This window comes from Myxine glutinosa, chromosome 13, assembly GCF_964187855.1.
Source record: "Myxine glutinosa chromosome 13, kmMyxGlut1.1, whole genome shotgun sequence".
NCBI lineage: Eukaryota > Metazoa > Chordata > Myxini > Myxiniformes > Myxinidae > Myxine > Myxine glutinosa.
Window position 1 is genome coordinate 97,779,703 of NC_136273.1, and position 15,973 is coordinate 97,795,675.

The 15,973-nt window shown below is 45.0% G+C and overlaps 1 protein-coding gene across 20 annotated transcripts in view; it reads left to right on the plus strand.

Annotated features, from left to right (window-relative positions):
- Positions 1-15,973, plus strand: part of LOC137439133 (sialic acid-binding Ig-like lectin 8) — an 85,296-nt gene that overhangs the window by 30,418 nt on the left and 38,905 nt on the right. For all 20 annotated transcript variants that reach the window (XR_013621275.1, XR_013621274.1, XM_068134847.2 and 17 more), the window contains one exon: positions 14,515-14,781. Coding sequence is in view for 18 of the 20 variants with exons in the window: in XM_068134847.2 (XP_067990948.2) it covers positions 14,515-14,781 (267 nt within the window). In the remaining 2 variants the exon portion in view is untranslated. The remainder of the gene's footprint in view (positions 1-14,514; positions 14,782-15,973) is intronic.

Genomic DNA, 15,973 nt, shown 5'->3' on the forward strand with positions numbered 1-15,973 from the left:
GAGATGTCCACTTTAACAAGCACATGATCAGATGAGCCGATTGGAGCAGAAGAAGAGCAGCAGACATTTTCAGGGAAGTTAGTCATAACCAAGTCCAGAAGAGGAGATGCTCTGTTGACAGATCCGGGTCGGGAAATTGACAGATTGTGTCAGTCCCAGTGAGTCACAGAAGTCCTTTGCTCAAGAGCCATGGCTGGTGAGAGAGGTACCCACACCCAGCCAACTGGCATGGTGACAATTGAAATCACCACATATGAGGAAGAGAGAGTTGGGATGGGTAGATAGAAGTTGGTCCATATTATCAGACAGTGAGATGTAGATGGAGTCATCACTGTTTGGTGGACGATACAACACACATATGAACAAAAGGTGGGAGCGAAGGGGAAGCCGTAGCCAAAGGTATTCCTGGGGGTGAGGTGGAGAGAGGGCAGTGCAGGGTGAGTGAGGAAGAGTTTTTTATAAAGATAGCAACGCCCCCTCCAGGACGAGGCTCAGATCTATCATACCGGAGGAGGGAGTAACCTGGGAGAGATACCAAGGAATCAGAGACATCATGAAGGAGGAAAGTTTCTGTTAAGCAGATCACGTCTGGTTTGTCAAAAGCAACCTGTATGGAGAGATCGGTCAAGTTTGAGCGAAGGCCCCGGTTGTTTGAGGTCCATACTGTTAAAGAAGAGGAAGGGGGAGCATCGGATACAGAACAGGGGGGGGGGGGGGAGCGGTAGGGTAAGATGTGGAAGAGGAGGAAGAGGTAGGGAGAGCTGTTGAAGGTGTGTCGGAGATTTCAGAATAGCTTGGAGAAAGGGAAGAATGGGGTGGACAAAAGGTTTGATGGTGATTGGGTGAGGCGCAGTGAGGTGTTATTTGAGGAGGGGGAAGAGTGAGGCAGAAGGTTGAGGGAGATGAAGGTGAAAGTTGGAAGGCGGAAGAAGCGGGGAGGACGCTTTGAGGAGGACGGGTGAGAGGGGAGTCTAGGAGTGAGGGAGGAGTGAGCGAGAGTCTCGGAGGGGAGGGGTGTGGGGGGAGTTTAGGAGGGAAGGGGCAAGGGGGGAGATCTGAAAGGGATGGGTGATGGGGAAGATTTGGAGGGGAGGGGCAAGGGGGAAGATTTGAAAGGGATGGGTGATGGGGAAGATTTGGAGGTGAGGGGCAAGGGGGAATATTTGAAAGAGATGGGTGATGGGGAAGATTTTGAGGGGAGGGGCAAAGGGGTGGATTTGGAGGGGAGGGGTGATGGGCAAGTTTTGAAGGGGAGGGGTGATGGGGAAGTTTTTGAGGGAAGGGGTGATGTGGAAGTTTTGGAGGGAAGGGGTGATGGGGAAGATTTGGAGGGGAGGGGTGAGATTGGGTTTTGAAAAATGTACGATTAATGGGAAACAAACATTTCTTGCAAAATGAGTTTGTTGAGACCTTCGAGTCAAAAATACGTTTGAGGACGCTGAAGGATGGGTGTAGTTCTCGAGAGTTTAGGGAATGTATGAAAGATGCACTGTAACTGTAAGAGATGGAATTTTTTTTTGGAATGAATAGATTTGGTGAGCAAGTCGAAAGCATCCTTTTATAGAAGAAGAAAAAGGTGTTATAGTATATGACAGAATACAGTTCTTCAGGGGACAGTTGAAACATTTATCCTAGCAGTATCCATGTGTTTTTTCCCTCTCCCACCTCCCCCCCTCTTCCCATGCCCCTCCCCCCAAGCCCTCTCCCTCCCACACATCTCCCGATGTCCCTGCTCTCAAATGTTGTCTTGTGTGCTTCCCTCTCTCTCCCCATCTTGTCTCCCACTCCCTTTATTATGTTTTTTAATGTGTCCGTTTTTTTTTTTTGTGATTAATGTTAGCTCTTACATGAGCCTCGATATTGTGTACAAAAAAAAAAGAAAAAAAGATGAACAGCTCCCTCATAGTGTAGATTTCAATTCTACATAGTAACCCCCAAGTGCAATGCAATTCTGCCATTGGTGTAGCAGATCATCAATGCCAGGTCACACTTTAACCTTCGTAATGTGATCAAGTGACCACTTGAAGGCCTCGTCGTCACTTTCTATGCGCAGAGCGACCTCTTCCTCATTGTCTCCTTCATTTTGGGGAACTCCATGATCACGACCTCCTTGATGTTGTTACAAGTTTAGCGAGTAAATAGTTTTGAATTCCGAATCCTACAATTCGTGGTATTCTCCATAAATCGATGTCATCAAAAATATAACTAAATACCTTAATAAACTGTTTCCTCTTTATTTTATCTTCTTTACCCACTCCTGAGAACTTTTCAGACGTCCTCGCGAATGTCCTTGGATTTGTCTCCCACAGTATTGCGCTGCTATGAAAGTTAGTCCTAAAAGCACAAAACAACTTTCCTTAAAAGATGAAATATCATAGCCATCATGTTTAGTATCCACGACATTGAATACGAGCATACGCATTTCAATATCACAGATACCAAGTTTAACCAGAGTTGTTTGATCTACCATATAAAACACAAGGTCAGTTTGTGTGTTTGTACAGATGTCTGTCCCCCTTCATAAAGGTAGCTTCTATCGGCCAATCTTTTAACACGAATGTGTGTTCACTACGGTCTATTTTTGAGGATAAAACAAATTCGAAAAACATTTTCCATAAAAGAGTAATTATGTCTCTTTTATTGAAATTGTAGACGATGGCTTGCAAACCAAGCTTCAATGGCGGTGTACTAAAACGTTTTTACAGCGTAGCCCATAGGGCAAGGCCGTCTAGAACAGTGTTTCTCTGTCTATGTATACTCATCCGTCTATGTTCCGTCAATGTATACTGTTTGTTTTGTCTATGTAAACATGAAACGTATACCAATCAGAGCTGAGGATCTGGTCACATGACAGGGTGATGTGATTACGTATGATGTCATTACGGCGGTATGGCGGTTGACTCTCCACACACCACCATTTTGATTCCAATTTCGTTCAGGCCGAACATATCGTCGAACCTGTCATATATCACAATCGCCGTGCTCTACCTTAACGTTTTTCATTCAGTGTGAAACACAAACAAACCGATTGTTAAAATGATCATCAAATATCGAAAGTATAGACGTTACGTCTCTTCCAACAACAACATGGTACGTATAGGCCTTAGGCTTCATGCTTCACCTTCGGGCCGCTTTGGACAAATTCAGCCCGGTGTTTCTTTATACAGTAGTGTACCGTTTCAGTGGTATCATTTTCGTAATAGTAATAATAATAATGTCGTAAATATAACCATTCAACTTTAATTCCAATGTTGTGAATACAAAGTTAATTGATTGAAGCGGTGTATGGCTCATGATTCAATGATAAGCGGTGTATGGCTCATGATTCAATGATAAGCGGTGTATGGTTCATGATTCAATGATAAGCGGTGTATGGTTCATGATTCAATGAATGATAAGGTGTACGGTTGGTACTAACAACCGCGGAAGTAAAGAATGCACCTCGGTTTTTTGATAGCATGTTATTAACCCAACCATTGTGGGGTATATAGATTACAGTAGATCTTCGCTCAGTTCTGTAAGTAAAACTTACCTCACGGATGTCAGGATTCCTCCAAAAAATTTTAAAATGTTATAAACAACATTAGCGACTGTTTAAAAAGCTAAACATATGTGTTTGTTGTTTATAATATTTTACAAGCCCGGCTATGCCGCTGTTAGACTTTAGGTCTTGTTTAATAACAATAAATGCAAGGTTCAGAGAGGGGAAATTCGCTGCACGTGATGTGCAACATACGAAGAGTAAAACGAGTGTACATTTACGTCCATATGGTGTCCAATAAATAAACAAAACGACGTCATGCAGAGCACGATACTTGCAAAATCCAACCCCTTCCCCCAAAAAACGTTGCCATTGATCCAGGAAATGGTTCATTTTATTAAGATTAAAATTGACGATCTTGATCAAAGCTCAGGTCAATAGGATGAAAAGTGACGATTTTTCAGATTAAATTGTTGATTTTGGAAGTTTGACCTTGAGTTGACTTTTGACCTTTTCACCTCAAAAATAGTTTGTTTCCCAATTCAGTGACTCAATGTGCAAATGCTGTTCAATTTTCAAGGCAATCGGATGAAAATAGATGCTTTTTCAATTGAAAATTGATGATTTTGGAAGTTGACCTTTGACTTTTTGACCTCAAAAATATTTGGTTTCCCTATTTAGTGACTCGATATACAAATGCTGTTCAATTTTCAAGTCTATCGGATTTAAAATGGCGATTTTAGAAATTTGACCTCCATGTGACCTTTGACCTCAAAATCAATAGGCTTCTCAATTGTGACGACCTCTACAACTTGGTGAAGTTTCATGACGATCGGTTTAGAATTGTGAACTGCAGGCGAGTGACAAACAAACAGACAGACAGAATAATGAAACCCAACCACTCATAGAGCGACACTTGGCAAAACAGAACAAAGTAGATTTGGCACTCAGTAGAGCATCCTTTTGACCTCAAAAGTAATTGTGGTTTAATTCAGCGACCTGATGTGAAAATCGTCTTCAAAGTTTAAGTTAATCGGATGAAAATTGTCAATTTTAGAAATTTGGCCGATGTTGACCTTTTCACCGATGTTGACCTCAAAAATAGTTGGTGGTTGGTTTCAGTAAGCTGATATGCAAATCCTATTAAAATTTGAAGTCAATCGGATGAAAATTAAGGATTTTAGAAATTTGAAAAAAAAGTGGTTGACCTTTGGCCTGTGTTGACCTTGTGACCTATGTTGGTCTCAAAAATAATTGGTGGTTGAATTCAGTTAGTTTATATTAGAATCCTATTCAAATCTCAAATCACTCGGATGAAAATTGAGGATTTTACTCTTTTTTTTTCTTTTTTTTCTTTTTGTATACAAGATCGAGGCTCGTGAAAGAGCGAACATTAATCACACAAAAGGTCAAACCGACACACAAAACACAAAAAATAAGGGGAGCGGCAGACAAGATGGGGAGAGGGGGAAGGACACAAACACAACATTTGAGAGCAGGGACAACGGGAGAAATGTGGGAGGGGGAGGGCTTTGGGGGAGGTGGGAGAGGTATAAAATATATAGTCAGGTTCACGATGTTTTTTCGTTCAAAATCATGGTAGATTAGCAAACCTATACATTTTTGGAAACGTTATTACATGGAAAATCAGAAAATCAATGTTTACATTTGCCAATTCCGACCAATTCGATTCGACCAATTCGACCAATCGACCAATTCCATTCGACCAATTCGATCATTCGACCAATCGCTTCGATCGACCATTCGACCAATTCGATCGATTCGATTCGATTCGACTCATCGAATTCGATTCGATCGACCATTCGACCAATTCGATTTGCCAATCAATTTGAGCGACCTTTGCTTGTGTGGAACGGACTGTGAAAACGATGCGGACTATATTGTCGGATACGACACACAGGACAGTGATGACGAACTCTAAATGGCATATTCTGTAATCGTGTATGTTTGATGCCATTGACTGCCTGTGTATATTTTGTCATTGACTGCCTGTGTAGATGTGAAGTTATACCGACTGCATGTGTATATATGATTTTGCTGACTGCCTGTGTATGTTTGGTGATATGAATTATTGTGACACATTTTGATGTTATTAACTGCCTGTACAAAATGATAACATGTATTTGATTATGCAACTTATCGCGAATATAAAGACAGTATTTTGCAATTCAAAACCTTTGATTCGTGTCTTACCATTCCCCATAGCACTAATTTGATACTTTCATTGGATTCCTTGTCCCTGAAAATATAGGTTTAGTATATTTTAAAAAGTTTTTAGGGTAATTAGAGGCAGAAATAGAACAAAATATGTATTTTACAGTGGCCATTTTGAAAATCCAAAATGGCCGCCATACAGGTATCTCTCCAAATGTAAACATTGATTTTTAGTTTCGTTATGCTATAACCTTTCCAAAAATGTATAGGTTTGCTAATCTACCATGATTTTGAACGAAATATAATTTATTGACATAGTGAACCTGACTAATATGAACACTGCAAGGACTTCCAGGAAAGAAGTTGGAATTTCCAAAAAAAAAAAAAAAAAGTATCTGGGGTGAATTAGCGGGGGTAGAAAAGATTACGGTTTTGGATGGGGGAAGATAAGAGATGGTGGTGAATAGCTGTTGTGAAGACCTGGAGGGAGGAGTGGGATTGAGGGGAGTGGGGGAGTTTGTTCCAGAGGTGGGACAAAAGGGGAATGAAAGAGGGAAGGTGAGCAGAGAGCCGAGATTTTGGCAGTTTAACCATAAGAGGGTTGCACGCAGATCTTGTGCGACCTGAAGGAATATTGGGGGGTCAGAGCACAGAGAGAGCTGGGGGAGCAAGGCCGGAGAGGAGTCGGTAGAAGACAGAAAGACCACCAAACCTGACTGTGGTGAGTGAGTGAAAGGCCCTCGGAGTTAACATCATCGCAGGAGATTCCAATGATTCTGAAAGCTTTGGTTTCAACAGCGTGAAGCCGAGCTAGGTGTGAGGCAGGAGCACCAGCCCAGAGGGGGGAACCGTATTCCATTGAGCTGCGGAAGAAAGCCTTGTATGTGGTGAGGAGCTCAGGTGTGCCAAGGAAGGACTTCGCACGACGGAGGATGACCAGTCGGCGACTGGCTTTGGAGGCCAGCTTGGAAATGTGGTTTTCCCAAGAAAGATCATGGCAGATAGTGAGACCCAAAAGCTTGAGCGACAGAACTTCTTGGAAAGCATTGTTGAGAAAGTAGATGGGAGGGTTTTCCAGTCGGTCCTTTTGGAGAGACATTGTAAGAGTGTGAGATTTGTCAGGAATGAAAGACATGTTCCACTTGTTTGACCAGTCTGATTTTTTTCCAGGTCTGCAGAGAGTGAGGAGGATGCACACTGCCGATCTGAGGGATGAGGAATGGAGTGGCAGATAGTGGAGTCATCAGCAAAGAGATAGAGAGGATTTTCCAGAGAGTCGGAGAGATCATTGATGAAGACCAGAAATAGCACAGGGCCCAGAACACTACCTTGAGGAACTCCAGCCAGAACAAGAAGGGGAGATGAGAGAAATCCATTCAGGGCCACACGTTGCCTTTGACCAGAGAGGAAGTCCGCAAGCCATGAGTGGAGATTTCCATGGATACCATAGGAGGAGAGTTTGGTGAGCAGAGCTGGGTGCCAGACCATATCAAAGGCATTCTTCCGGGTTCGGTTGCGAGAGGACGCTGGCGTTGCATATTCGCCGCTTCTCCGACTGGATGGATGTACAGGGTCTGCTTCTACTTTTCTGACCTGACATCTCACACCTGTCCTGCCTTTTCACACCCGCACGTGCCGCGTGTTCTCCGGCTGGATAACGGAATCTGCTTTTGATGGTACGGAATACGGAATCGAAAGGCCCGCTCCCGTTGTTTGTGGCCGTGGCCTTGTTTGCCGGTGGCCTTGTGGTCTTGGTGGCCTTGTGGCCTTGTTTGCCGCTGTGGTCTTGATTAGCGGCTGCAGTCGTTTGCCGCTGCGTTTGCCGCTGCGTTTGCCGCTGCGTTTGCCGCTTTGCCTCCTCGACCTTGGCCTCGTACTCGTCCCTTCGCTCCTGCCTGGCATGGCTCTGAAGTACTCCGCCGCAAGGCTTCTTCTGCTCAATACCCGCTCCACCCCATCATGCATCTCTGCCATCAAATCAAATGGACTCCTCCGACGACCCAGGTACATTCACCGTGGCTCCGGTCGCAAGTTTGTTTATTTGCAATCAGGTCACTCCATCCCCGTCCTCTGGTCGGCTCAGCGCACTCTCACTCTTCGTCCCAGCGCACCTGGTCACAGCAACCCACACGATCGCACCTCTTGCCTACGAACCCTGGCTAAATCACCTGAATTCATCCCTGCTGTTCAAAACAACATCAAGCTCACCCTGTTCAACACCCGGTCCCTCAACAATAAATGCCTCATCCTGAACGAATACATCCTGGATAACAAACTGGACTTTCTCTGTCTCACCGAAACCTGGCAACAACCTCTGGACTACTACACACTCAACCTCACCACACCCAATGGATATTCCTACGTCAATAAACCACGCTCGGAGGGCCGAGGTGGTGGAATTGCCGTTATCCACCGTCAAGACATCAAGACCAACCTCATCTCCATCTCATCTGCTCCATCATTTGAACACCTGGCTTTAAAACTCTCTGGTCACACGCAGTCAGTCATGGCTGTCGTCTACCGCCCTCCCAAACCACACCCATCATTCCTGTCTGACTTCTCCTACTTTCTGACCCAGCTATGTTCCCTCTCCCCCTCAATCCTCCTCCTTGGTGATTTCAATATCCACATGGACTCCACTGACTCCACAATAACCACTGACTTCACTGATTTACTCACCTGCTTTAACCTCACTCAACATGTCGACTTTCCTACCCATATCCGTGGTCACATTTTGGACCTTGTCTGCTCCACTGGATTAAATTTGCACCATCTCTATGGCTCCGACCTCACCCTCTCTGACCACTTAGCCATCACTCTGACCATCAACATCCCCGCCCCAACACCAAGGCATTATCGCACAATCAACTTCCGTAAGCTAAACGCTCTTTCACCTACCTCATTCTCATCCACCCTCTCTGAAAAAATGTCCACTTCTCCCTTCATTGACCTCCACACCCCTTCCGACCTCACTGACTACTACAACCACACTCTCTCCTCCTGCCTTGACCAGCTTGCGCCTGTAAAAACCAAAACAGTTTCTTTCACCCATTCTGCTCCCTGGTTTACCCCTGAACTCCACCTGATGAAAACTCGTGCTCGCCAACTTGAAAGACTCCGCAATAAAACGGGTCTCACAGTTCACTCCCAAGCCTACAAGGACCACATACAACACTACAAAGATGCCCTCTCCCGCGCCCGCTCTGCCTACTACTCTCAAATTATCCACTCTGGCTCCGGAAACCCAAAAGCACTCTTCTCGACAATAAACAAACTCCTCCGCCCCCTGAACACCACCACCCAGTCATTCACAGTAGACAACTGCATCTCCTTCCTCTCTTTCTTCCAACGCAAAATTGACAACATCTACAACAGCTTGACCACCGCCGCACCCGCTCCCCCTCCAACCACCTGCCCCCCCTTGTCCTGCCATCCCCTGTCTCGGTTCTCCCCAATCTCTCCTACTGACCTCTCTGAACTCCTCATAGGAATGAAAACTGCCACCTGCACTCTTGACCCCATCCCCTCCAGCTTTGTCAAAGCCTCCCTCCCTGCTCTCTCTCCACTTATCATTGCAACAATAAACTCCTCCCTGTCTACAGGCATCGTCCCACCTTCCCTCAAAATTGCTGCTGTTACCCCCATTCTAAAAAAACCTGGTCTAAACCCTGACACCCTAAACAACTTCAGACCCATCTCCAACCTACCCTTTCTGTCAAAAGTTTTGGAACGCGCTGTAGCCACTCAACTCAAACATCATCTCTCTGCCAATAACTTGTATGAAACATTCCAATCCGGATTCCGCTCCAACCACAGTACTGAAACTGCTCTCCTCAAAATCACCAACGACCTTCTCCTCTCCTCTGACGCTGGCAACCTCAACATTCTCGTCCTCCTCGACCTCAGCGCTGCCTTTGACACCATCGATCACACTATCCTCCTCACCCGACTTGAATCCACCTTTAACGTCACCGGCACTGCCCTCTCTTGGATTAAATCATACCTCTCTGACAGATGCCAGTTCATCTCCATCAATAACTGCAAATCCCCCACTGCTCCCCTCCCCCAAGGTGTCCCCCAAGGTTCAGTTCTTGGCCCCCTCCTCTTCATCCTTTACCTGTCCCCGCTCGGTCACTTAATCCGCCGTCATGGTCTCCAATTCCACTGCTTCGCCGATGACATCCAGCTTTTCATCTCCACCAAGTCCGTCTCCACCGACACCCACTCTATCCTGACAAACTGCATCACTGAAATAAAATCCTGGCTTCAAATCAACTTCCTCAAGCTTAACTGTGATAAATCTGAAATAATCATCATTGGCCCAAAAACGCTCACAAAATCCACCCATAACTTTGCCCTCAACATCGACGGTATCCCAGTATCCACCTCCCCTCACATCCGGAATCTTGGCGTCATCTTTGACCAAACCCTTTCCTTCGACAAATACACTAAACAGATCACAAAGTCAGCCTTCTTTCACCTGAAAAACATTGCCCGTCTCCGCTCATCCCTCTCCTCCACGGCTGCAGAAACCCTCATCCACGCCTTCATCACCTCCCGTCTGGACTACTGCAATAGCCTCCTCTATGGTTCACCCTCAAAAATCACCAATAAACTCCAATACATTCAGAACTCCGCTGCCCGTCTACTCACTCATTCCCGGACCCGTGACCACATCACCCCCGTCCTTTACAAGCTTCACTGGCTCCCCATCCCCCAGAGAATCCAGTACAAAATCCTCCTCTTGACATACAAAGCCCTCCATAACCTGGCCCCATCCTACCTGGCTGACCTCCTCTCCAGACACACTCCCACCCGCAACCTCCGCTCTGCTGGTACCAACCTCCTGACCCCCTCCATCCGGACCAAATTCAGATCCTGGGGGGACAGGGCCTTCTCCATCGCTGCTCCCACCCTCTGGAACTCACTACCTCACACCATCAGAGACTCCTCCTCACTCACCACATTCAAAACATCACTAAAGACCCACCTGTTCAACGCTGCATTCAACATTCAACCCACAGCATTTAACCCCTGACTATCTCTTCTCCTTCTCCCTCCTTTTGCTTTAAATATTTCCCTATTGATTCTTGTCTTGTCTTTTTGATTCTTGTCTTATATATATGCCGTATATCGCTGCTGTTTGTTTTCTTGATTCTTGTCTTTTTGCAATTGTTGTTTTCATGTATTGTTATGCATTATGTTTTCCACTCTGTCAAAGCGCCTTTGGGCTTCTGGAAAAGCGCTATACAAAATAAATGAATTATTATTATTATTAAAGGCACGTGATGTGTCAAGTGAGACAGCTCTGATTTCCTGTTTGGTATTGAGGACCTCCATCCATTGTTGAGACAGCAGAAGCAACATGTCCAGAGTAGAATGATCTGGTCTAAATCCAAATTGATGATCAGAGATCAAGCCATTGGAGAAGAGGAAGGATTTTATGTCCGAAGCAATGATGGATTCCATGACTTTGCTGATTGGTCTGTAGTTGCAAGGATCTGTTTTTGCACCTTTTTTGTGTAAAGCGGTAATGTTTGCTGATTTCCAAGATGCTGGCAGATGACCTTGAGCAAAAGAGAGGGTGAAAAGAACAGAGAGAGGGTGAGATAGAGCGGCAGAGCAGGATTTTAGCACCCGTGGGCTGATGCCGTCTGGTCCAGTTGCAGAGTCAGAGTCGAGGTTTGACAGAAACTTCTCCACCTTGTCAGGAGAGAAGGACACAGAGCCCATGGGCAGTTGGGTTCGACTGGGAAAGGTGGGAACAGAGATAGATGGGTTTGGGACAAAAGATTTTGAGGCAAACACAGAGTTGAGGCATTCGGCTTTGTCACGTACGGTGTCAACTGTGCAGCCATTTGAGGTAAGGGAGGGGATGGAGGGGGAACAAACACCAGAAACGAATTTGACCAGACGCCACCAGGATTTGGAGGAAGGAGACAGGTTTGAGAGTTCAATCTTGAGTGTGGAGAGATCGTGCTTCCTGGCACTCCTGAGGGTAGACACACACTTGTTCCGAGCTTGGTGGAAGGAACTGAGATTGCCTTCAGTTGGATTTGCCTTCCAGGAGGCAAAGGCAAGTTGTTTCAGAGCAACTGCCTCACCACAAGATTCAGTGTACCATGGACGGGAGGAAGGGTAAGACAACTGAAGACGAGATGGGATAAATCTGTGCATGAGAGAGAGAAGTTTGCTTTGGAAGAATTCCCAGGAAGAATTTATGTCAGAGGCAGTAGAGATGGTAGACCAGTCCAGATGATTGATGGCTGCTTGAAGACCATGCCAGTCAACCTGAGTGAAATGCCAGACTCGTCGGCGCTGTGAAGGCTCTCTGAGAATGGCCAGAGAGATGTCCACTTTAACAAGCACATGATCAGAAGAACCGATTGTAGCAGAAGAAGAGCAGCAGACGTTTGCAGGGAAGTTTGTCATAAGCAAGTCTAGAAGAGAAGATACACCATTGGCTGAGATCCGGGTCGGGAAATTGACAGATTGTGTCAATCCCAATGAGTCGCAGAAGTCCTTTGCTGAGGTGCCATGGCTGGTGAGAGATGAACCCACACCCAGCCAGCTGGCATGATGACAGTTGAAGTCGCCACATATGAGGAAGAGAGAGTTGGGATGAGTTGATATAAGTTGGTCCATGTTGTCCGACAGCGAAATGTAAATGGAGTCATCACTGCTTGGAGGACGGTACAGAACACAAAAGAACAAAAGGTGGGAGCGGAGAGGAAGCCGTAGCCAGAGGTACTCCTGGGGTGGGGTGGCGAGAGGGCAGTGCAAGGAGAGTGAGGAAGAGAGTTTTTGATAAAGATAGCCACCCCACCACCAGGACGAGGCTCAGGTCTATCATACCAGAGGAGGGAGTAACCAGGAAGAGATATTAAGGAATCAGAGACATCTTGAAGGAGGAAAGTTTCTGTTAAGCAGATCAAGACTGGATTGTCAGAAGCAACCTGAATGGAGAGATCAATCAGGTTTGAGCGAAGGCCCCGGATGTTTGAGGTCCATACCGTTAATGAGGAGAGAGGGGGAGCATCGGGTGCAGGACAGGGGAGGGGAGGGGTAGGGTCAGATGAAGGATGAGAGGGGGAGGTAGGAAGAGCAGTTGATAGTGTGGCAGAGATTACAGAAGAGTTATAAGAAAGGGAAGGATGAGGAGGACGAAAGGTTTGATGGTGATGGGATGAGGCACAGTGAGGGGTTGTTTGAGGAGGAGCAGAGGAAGGTCGAAGGTTGGGGGAGGTGGAGGTATGAGATAGAAAGGAGACGAAGTGGGGAGGAGGCAGCTTTGAGAAGGAGGTGGGAGGAGGGAGAAGAGAGAACATTTGAAGAAAAGTGGTTGACCTTTGGCCTATGTTGATCTTGTGACCGATGTTGATCTCAAAAGTAGTTGGTGGTTGAATTCACTAAGCTGATATGTAAATCTTATTCAAATCTCAAATCAATCGGATGAAAATTGGGGATTTTAGAAATTTGAAAAAAGTGGTTGACCTTTGGCCTATGTTGACCTTTTGGCCTATGTTGACCTTGTGACCTATGCTGATCTCAAAAATAGTTTGTGGTTGAATTCAGTAAGCTGATATGTAAATGTTATTCAAATTTCATATCAATCAGATGAAAATTGAGGATTTTAGAAATATTAAAAAGTGGTTGACCTTTGGCCTATGTTGACCTTTTGACCTCAAAAAATATAAGATTTTGTTGGACCACAAACTCTACCATTCGGTGAAGTTTCGTGAAGATCAGTTTAAAATTGTGAACTGTACGCAAGTATAAGTGAGCGGACAAACAAACACACAAACACAAACCGGAGTGATCAACATACTTCTCAAAAAAAAAAAAAAAAATATGTCACCCACAGGGTGAACCGTATCTTGCCAAAATGTGAAAATTCCGTTTTTTCGTCATGACGTCATCAAATGACGTCATAGCGTCAAACTGTTTACAGATCTGGGAAGCACTCATCAAGGGCATTCATATGAGGTATTACTCGATATGGTACCTACGATTTCAAAATTTGACCTTGGGGTCAATAATTTTCGACCTCCAGCGCTAACCATGAAGGTCAAGGCCGATCGCCACCAAAAACTAATCAGCTGAGCGCCGGACCATATACTAGATTCCCATGAAGTTTGGAGACGATCCGATCAAAGTTACTCAAAAAATTAGTGTTTCGTCGACCTCCATGATTGACCACAAAGTGACCTTGACCTTTGACCTTGACCTTCAAAATTTTGTGTGCTGAAGGGTATCTCTATAGGACTCTGATATGCGAAGTTACAGGAGTTTCCAATAATAACTGTGGTCTACAGAGTGATCTAAACGTGAAAAAAAAATGATTAACCACAAACAAAAAAACAAACATACAAGCTGACTAATACATCTTGCAAAAACTTCGTTTTGGCAAGATAAAAATTGCCAAGTAACAAACGCAAACGACCGATATATTTTAAACATTTAAGCACACCTGACACTAGGCCTAAGCTTCAGACCTCGGCTTGTTCACGTGGCTGCACCGTAGAATAAACTGTTGCAACCCGTCATTTTTGACGACCTTTTTACAAGTTTGTTCATAAAACAAACAAACATCATCATCTTATGCCATCACCAATTCTGACCCATGATCTTTATTACCCTCATTAACCCCAACCATCTTACTTGCAAGTTTCAGTGTTTCCTCCCTTTCCTGTTCATTCTTTCTCGTGATGTTCTCCCTCGCTTCATGTTAAGAAAAAACGTGTTGATTTAGCTTCTTCACTTCTGCGATGGTTTTTTTTTGGCTGTTTTTTGTTTTAAAGAAAAGGTTTAATGTTAATGTTGTGATTTTTCAATAATTGTATTTTCTTTACTTCCAGCTGTACCACGACAACCCGACATAAAAGTCAAAGCATCAAAACTCGTCTCAGGCCAGAAAGGAACCTGCTATTGCAATTCCCTGTGGGGCTATCATTCGGTCGAACTGCGATGCTTTGGAACGGAAAAGGCCTCAAAACAAAATGGCGGGGACGTTGAGCTGGAATTTACCGCGACTCCGATGCTAAACCAACGCACCTGTGTTTGCACGTTCACCGACATGTTTGCGAATAAGATCCGACAGCGATCGATCACACTGGATATTTCGTGTAAGTAACACACAAGAAACACAGCACCAATGGTAAACCTGTGGAAGTGGTTAAGGGTCAATGACAGTCGAAGCATGTTCGTCAAAGAAACCACTCGAATGTCGGAACTGTCATGAACTTGTTGGCTGCAGTTTGTAACATCCGCACAGCAGGAAATGTGGGAAACAAATGTGCTTTATTTCTCATGGGAAATGAGTGTGGAAACCTGGTGTTGGCAGCAGGTTAACACTAACACACACACATTAACACACACAAATTAACGGGGGTAGAAAAGATCAAGGTTTTGGATGGGTGAAGATAAGAGATGGTAGTGAACAGAGAAGATGAAAGAAGGTGAAATAGATGATGTTGGAGTTAACCCTAACCCTAACAACCCTAATCCTAACACTAACAACCCTAACACTAACAACCCTAACCCTAACACTAACAACTCTAACCCTAACCCTGACAACCCTAACCCTAACAACCCTAACCCTAACAACACAACTCTAACCCTAACCCTAACAACCCTAACCCTAACACTAACAACCCTAACCCTAACAACCCTAATCCTAACACTAACAACCCTAACACTAACAACCCTAACCCTAACCCTAACACACAACTAGCCACATTCCTCGGTTAATGTGGCTGGGTTGTTATTTTTTTTTTTTTTTTTTTTTTTATGAACACAAGATCGAGGCTCGTGGAAGAGCGAACATTAATCACACAAAAAACTGACACACAAAACATATAATAAAGGGAGCGGGAGACAAGATGGGGAGGGAGAGGGAAGCACACAAGCACACCAACAGAAGAGAACAGAGACGTCGGAAGATCTATGGGAGGGAGACGGCTTGGGGGGAGGAGGCATGGGAAGGGGGGAGAGCTATAAAACACATGGACACTGCTCGGAATTCCAGGAAAGAAGTCGGTATTTCGAAAAAGTGGATCTGCCGTGAATTAACGGGGGTAGAAAAGATCAAGGTTTTGGATGGGGGAAGATAAGAGATGGTAGTGAACAAAGAAGATGAAAGAAGGTGAAATAGATGACGTTGGAGTCTTAAGCATGTTAGAGCCTCTGTCGTGCCGTTAAATTAACACCAGTTGGTTGACTCAGCCGGTCACCCTTCTGAGATGGCCAAAATGAGCAGCGGGTTACTGGGAACAAGGGGGCACTGCTGCATCAGTGACACAGCTACGCTCCCAGCAA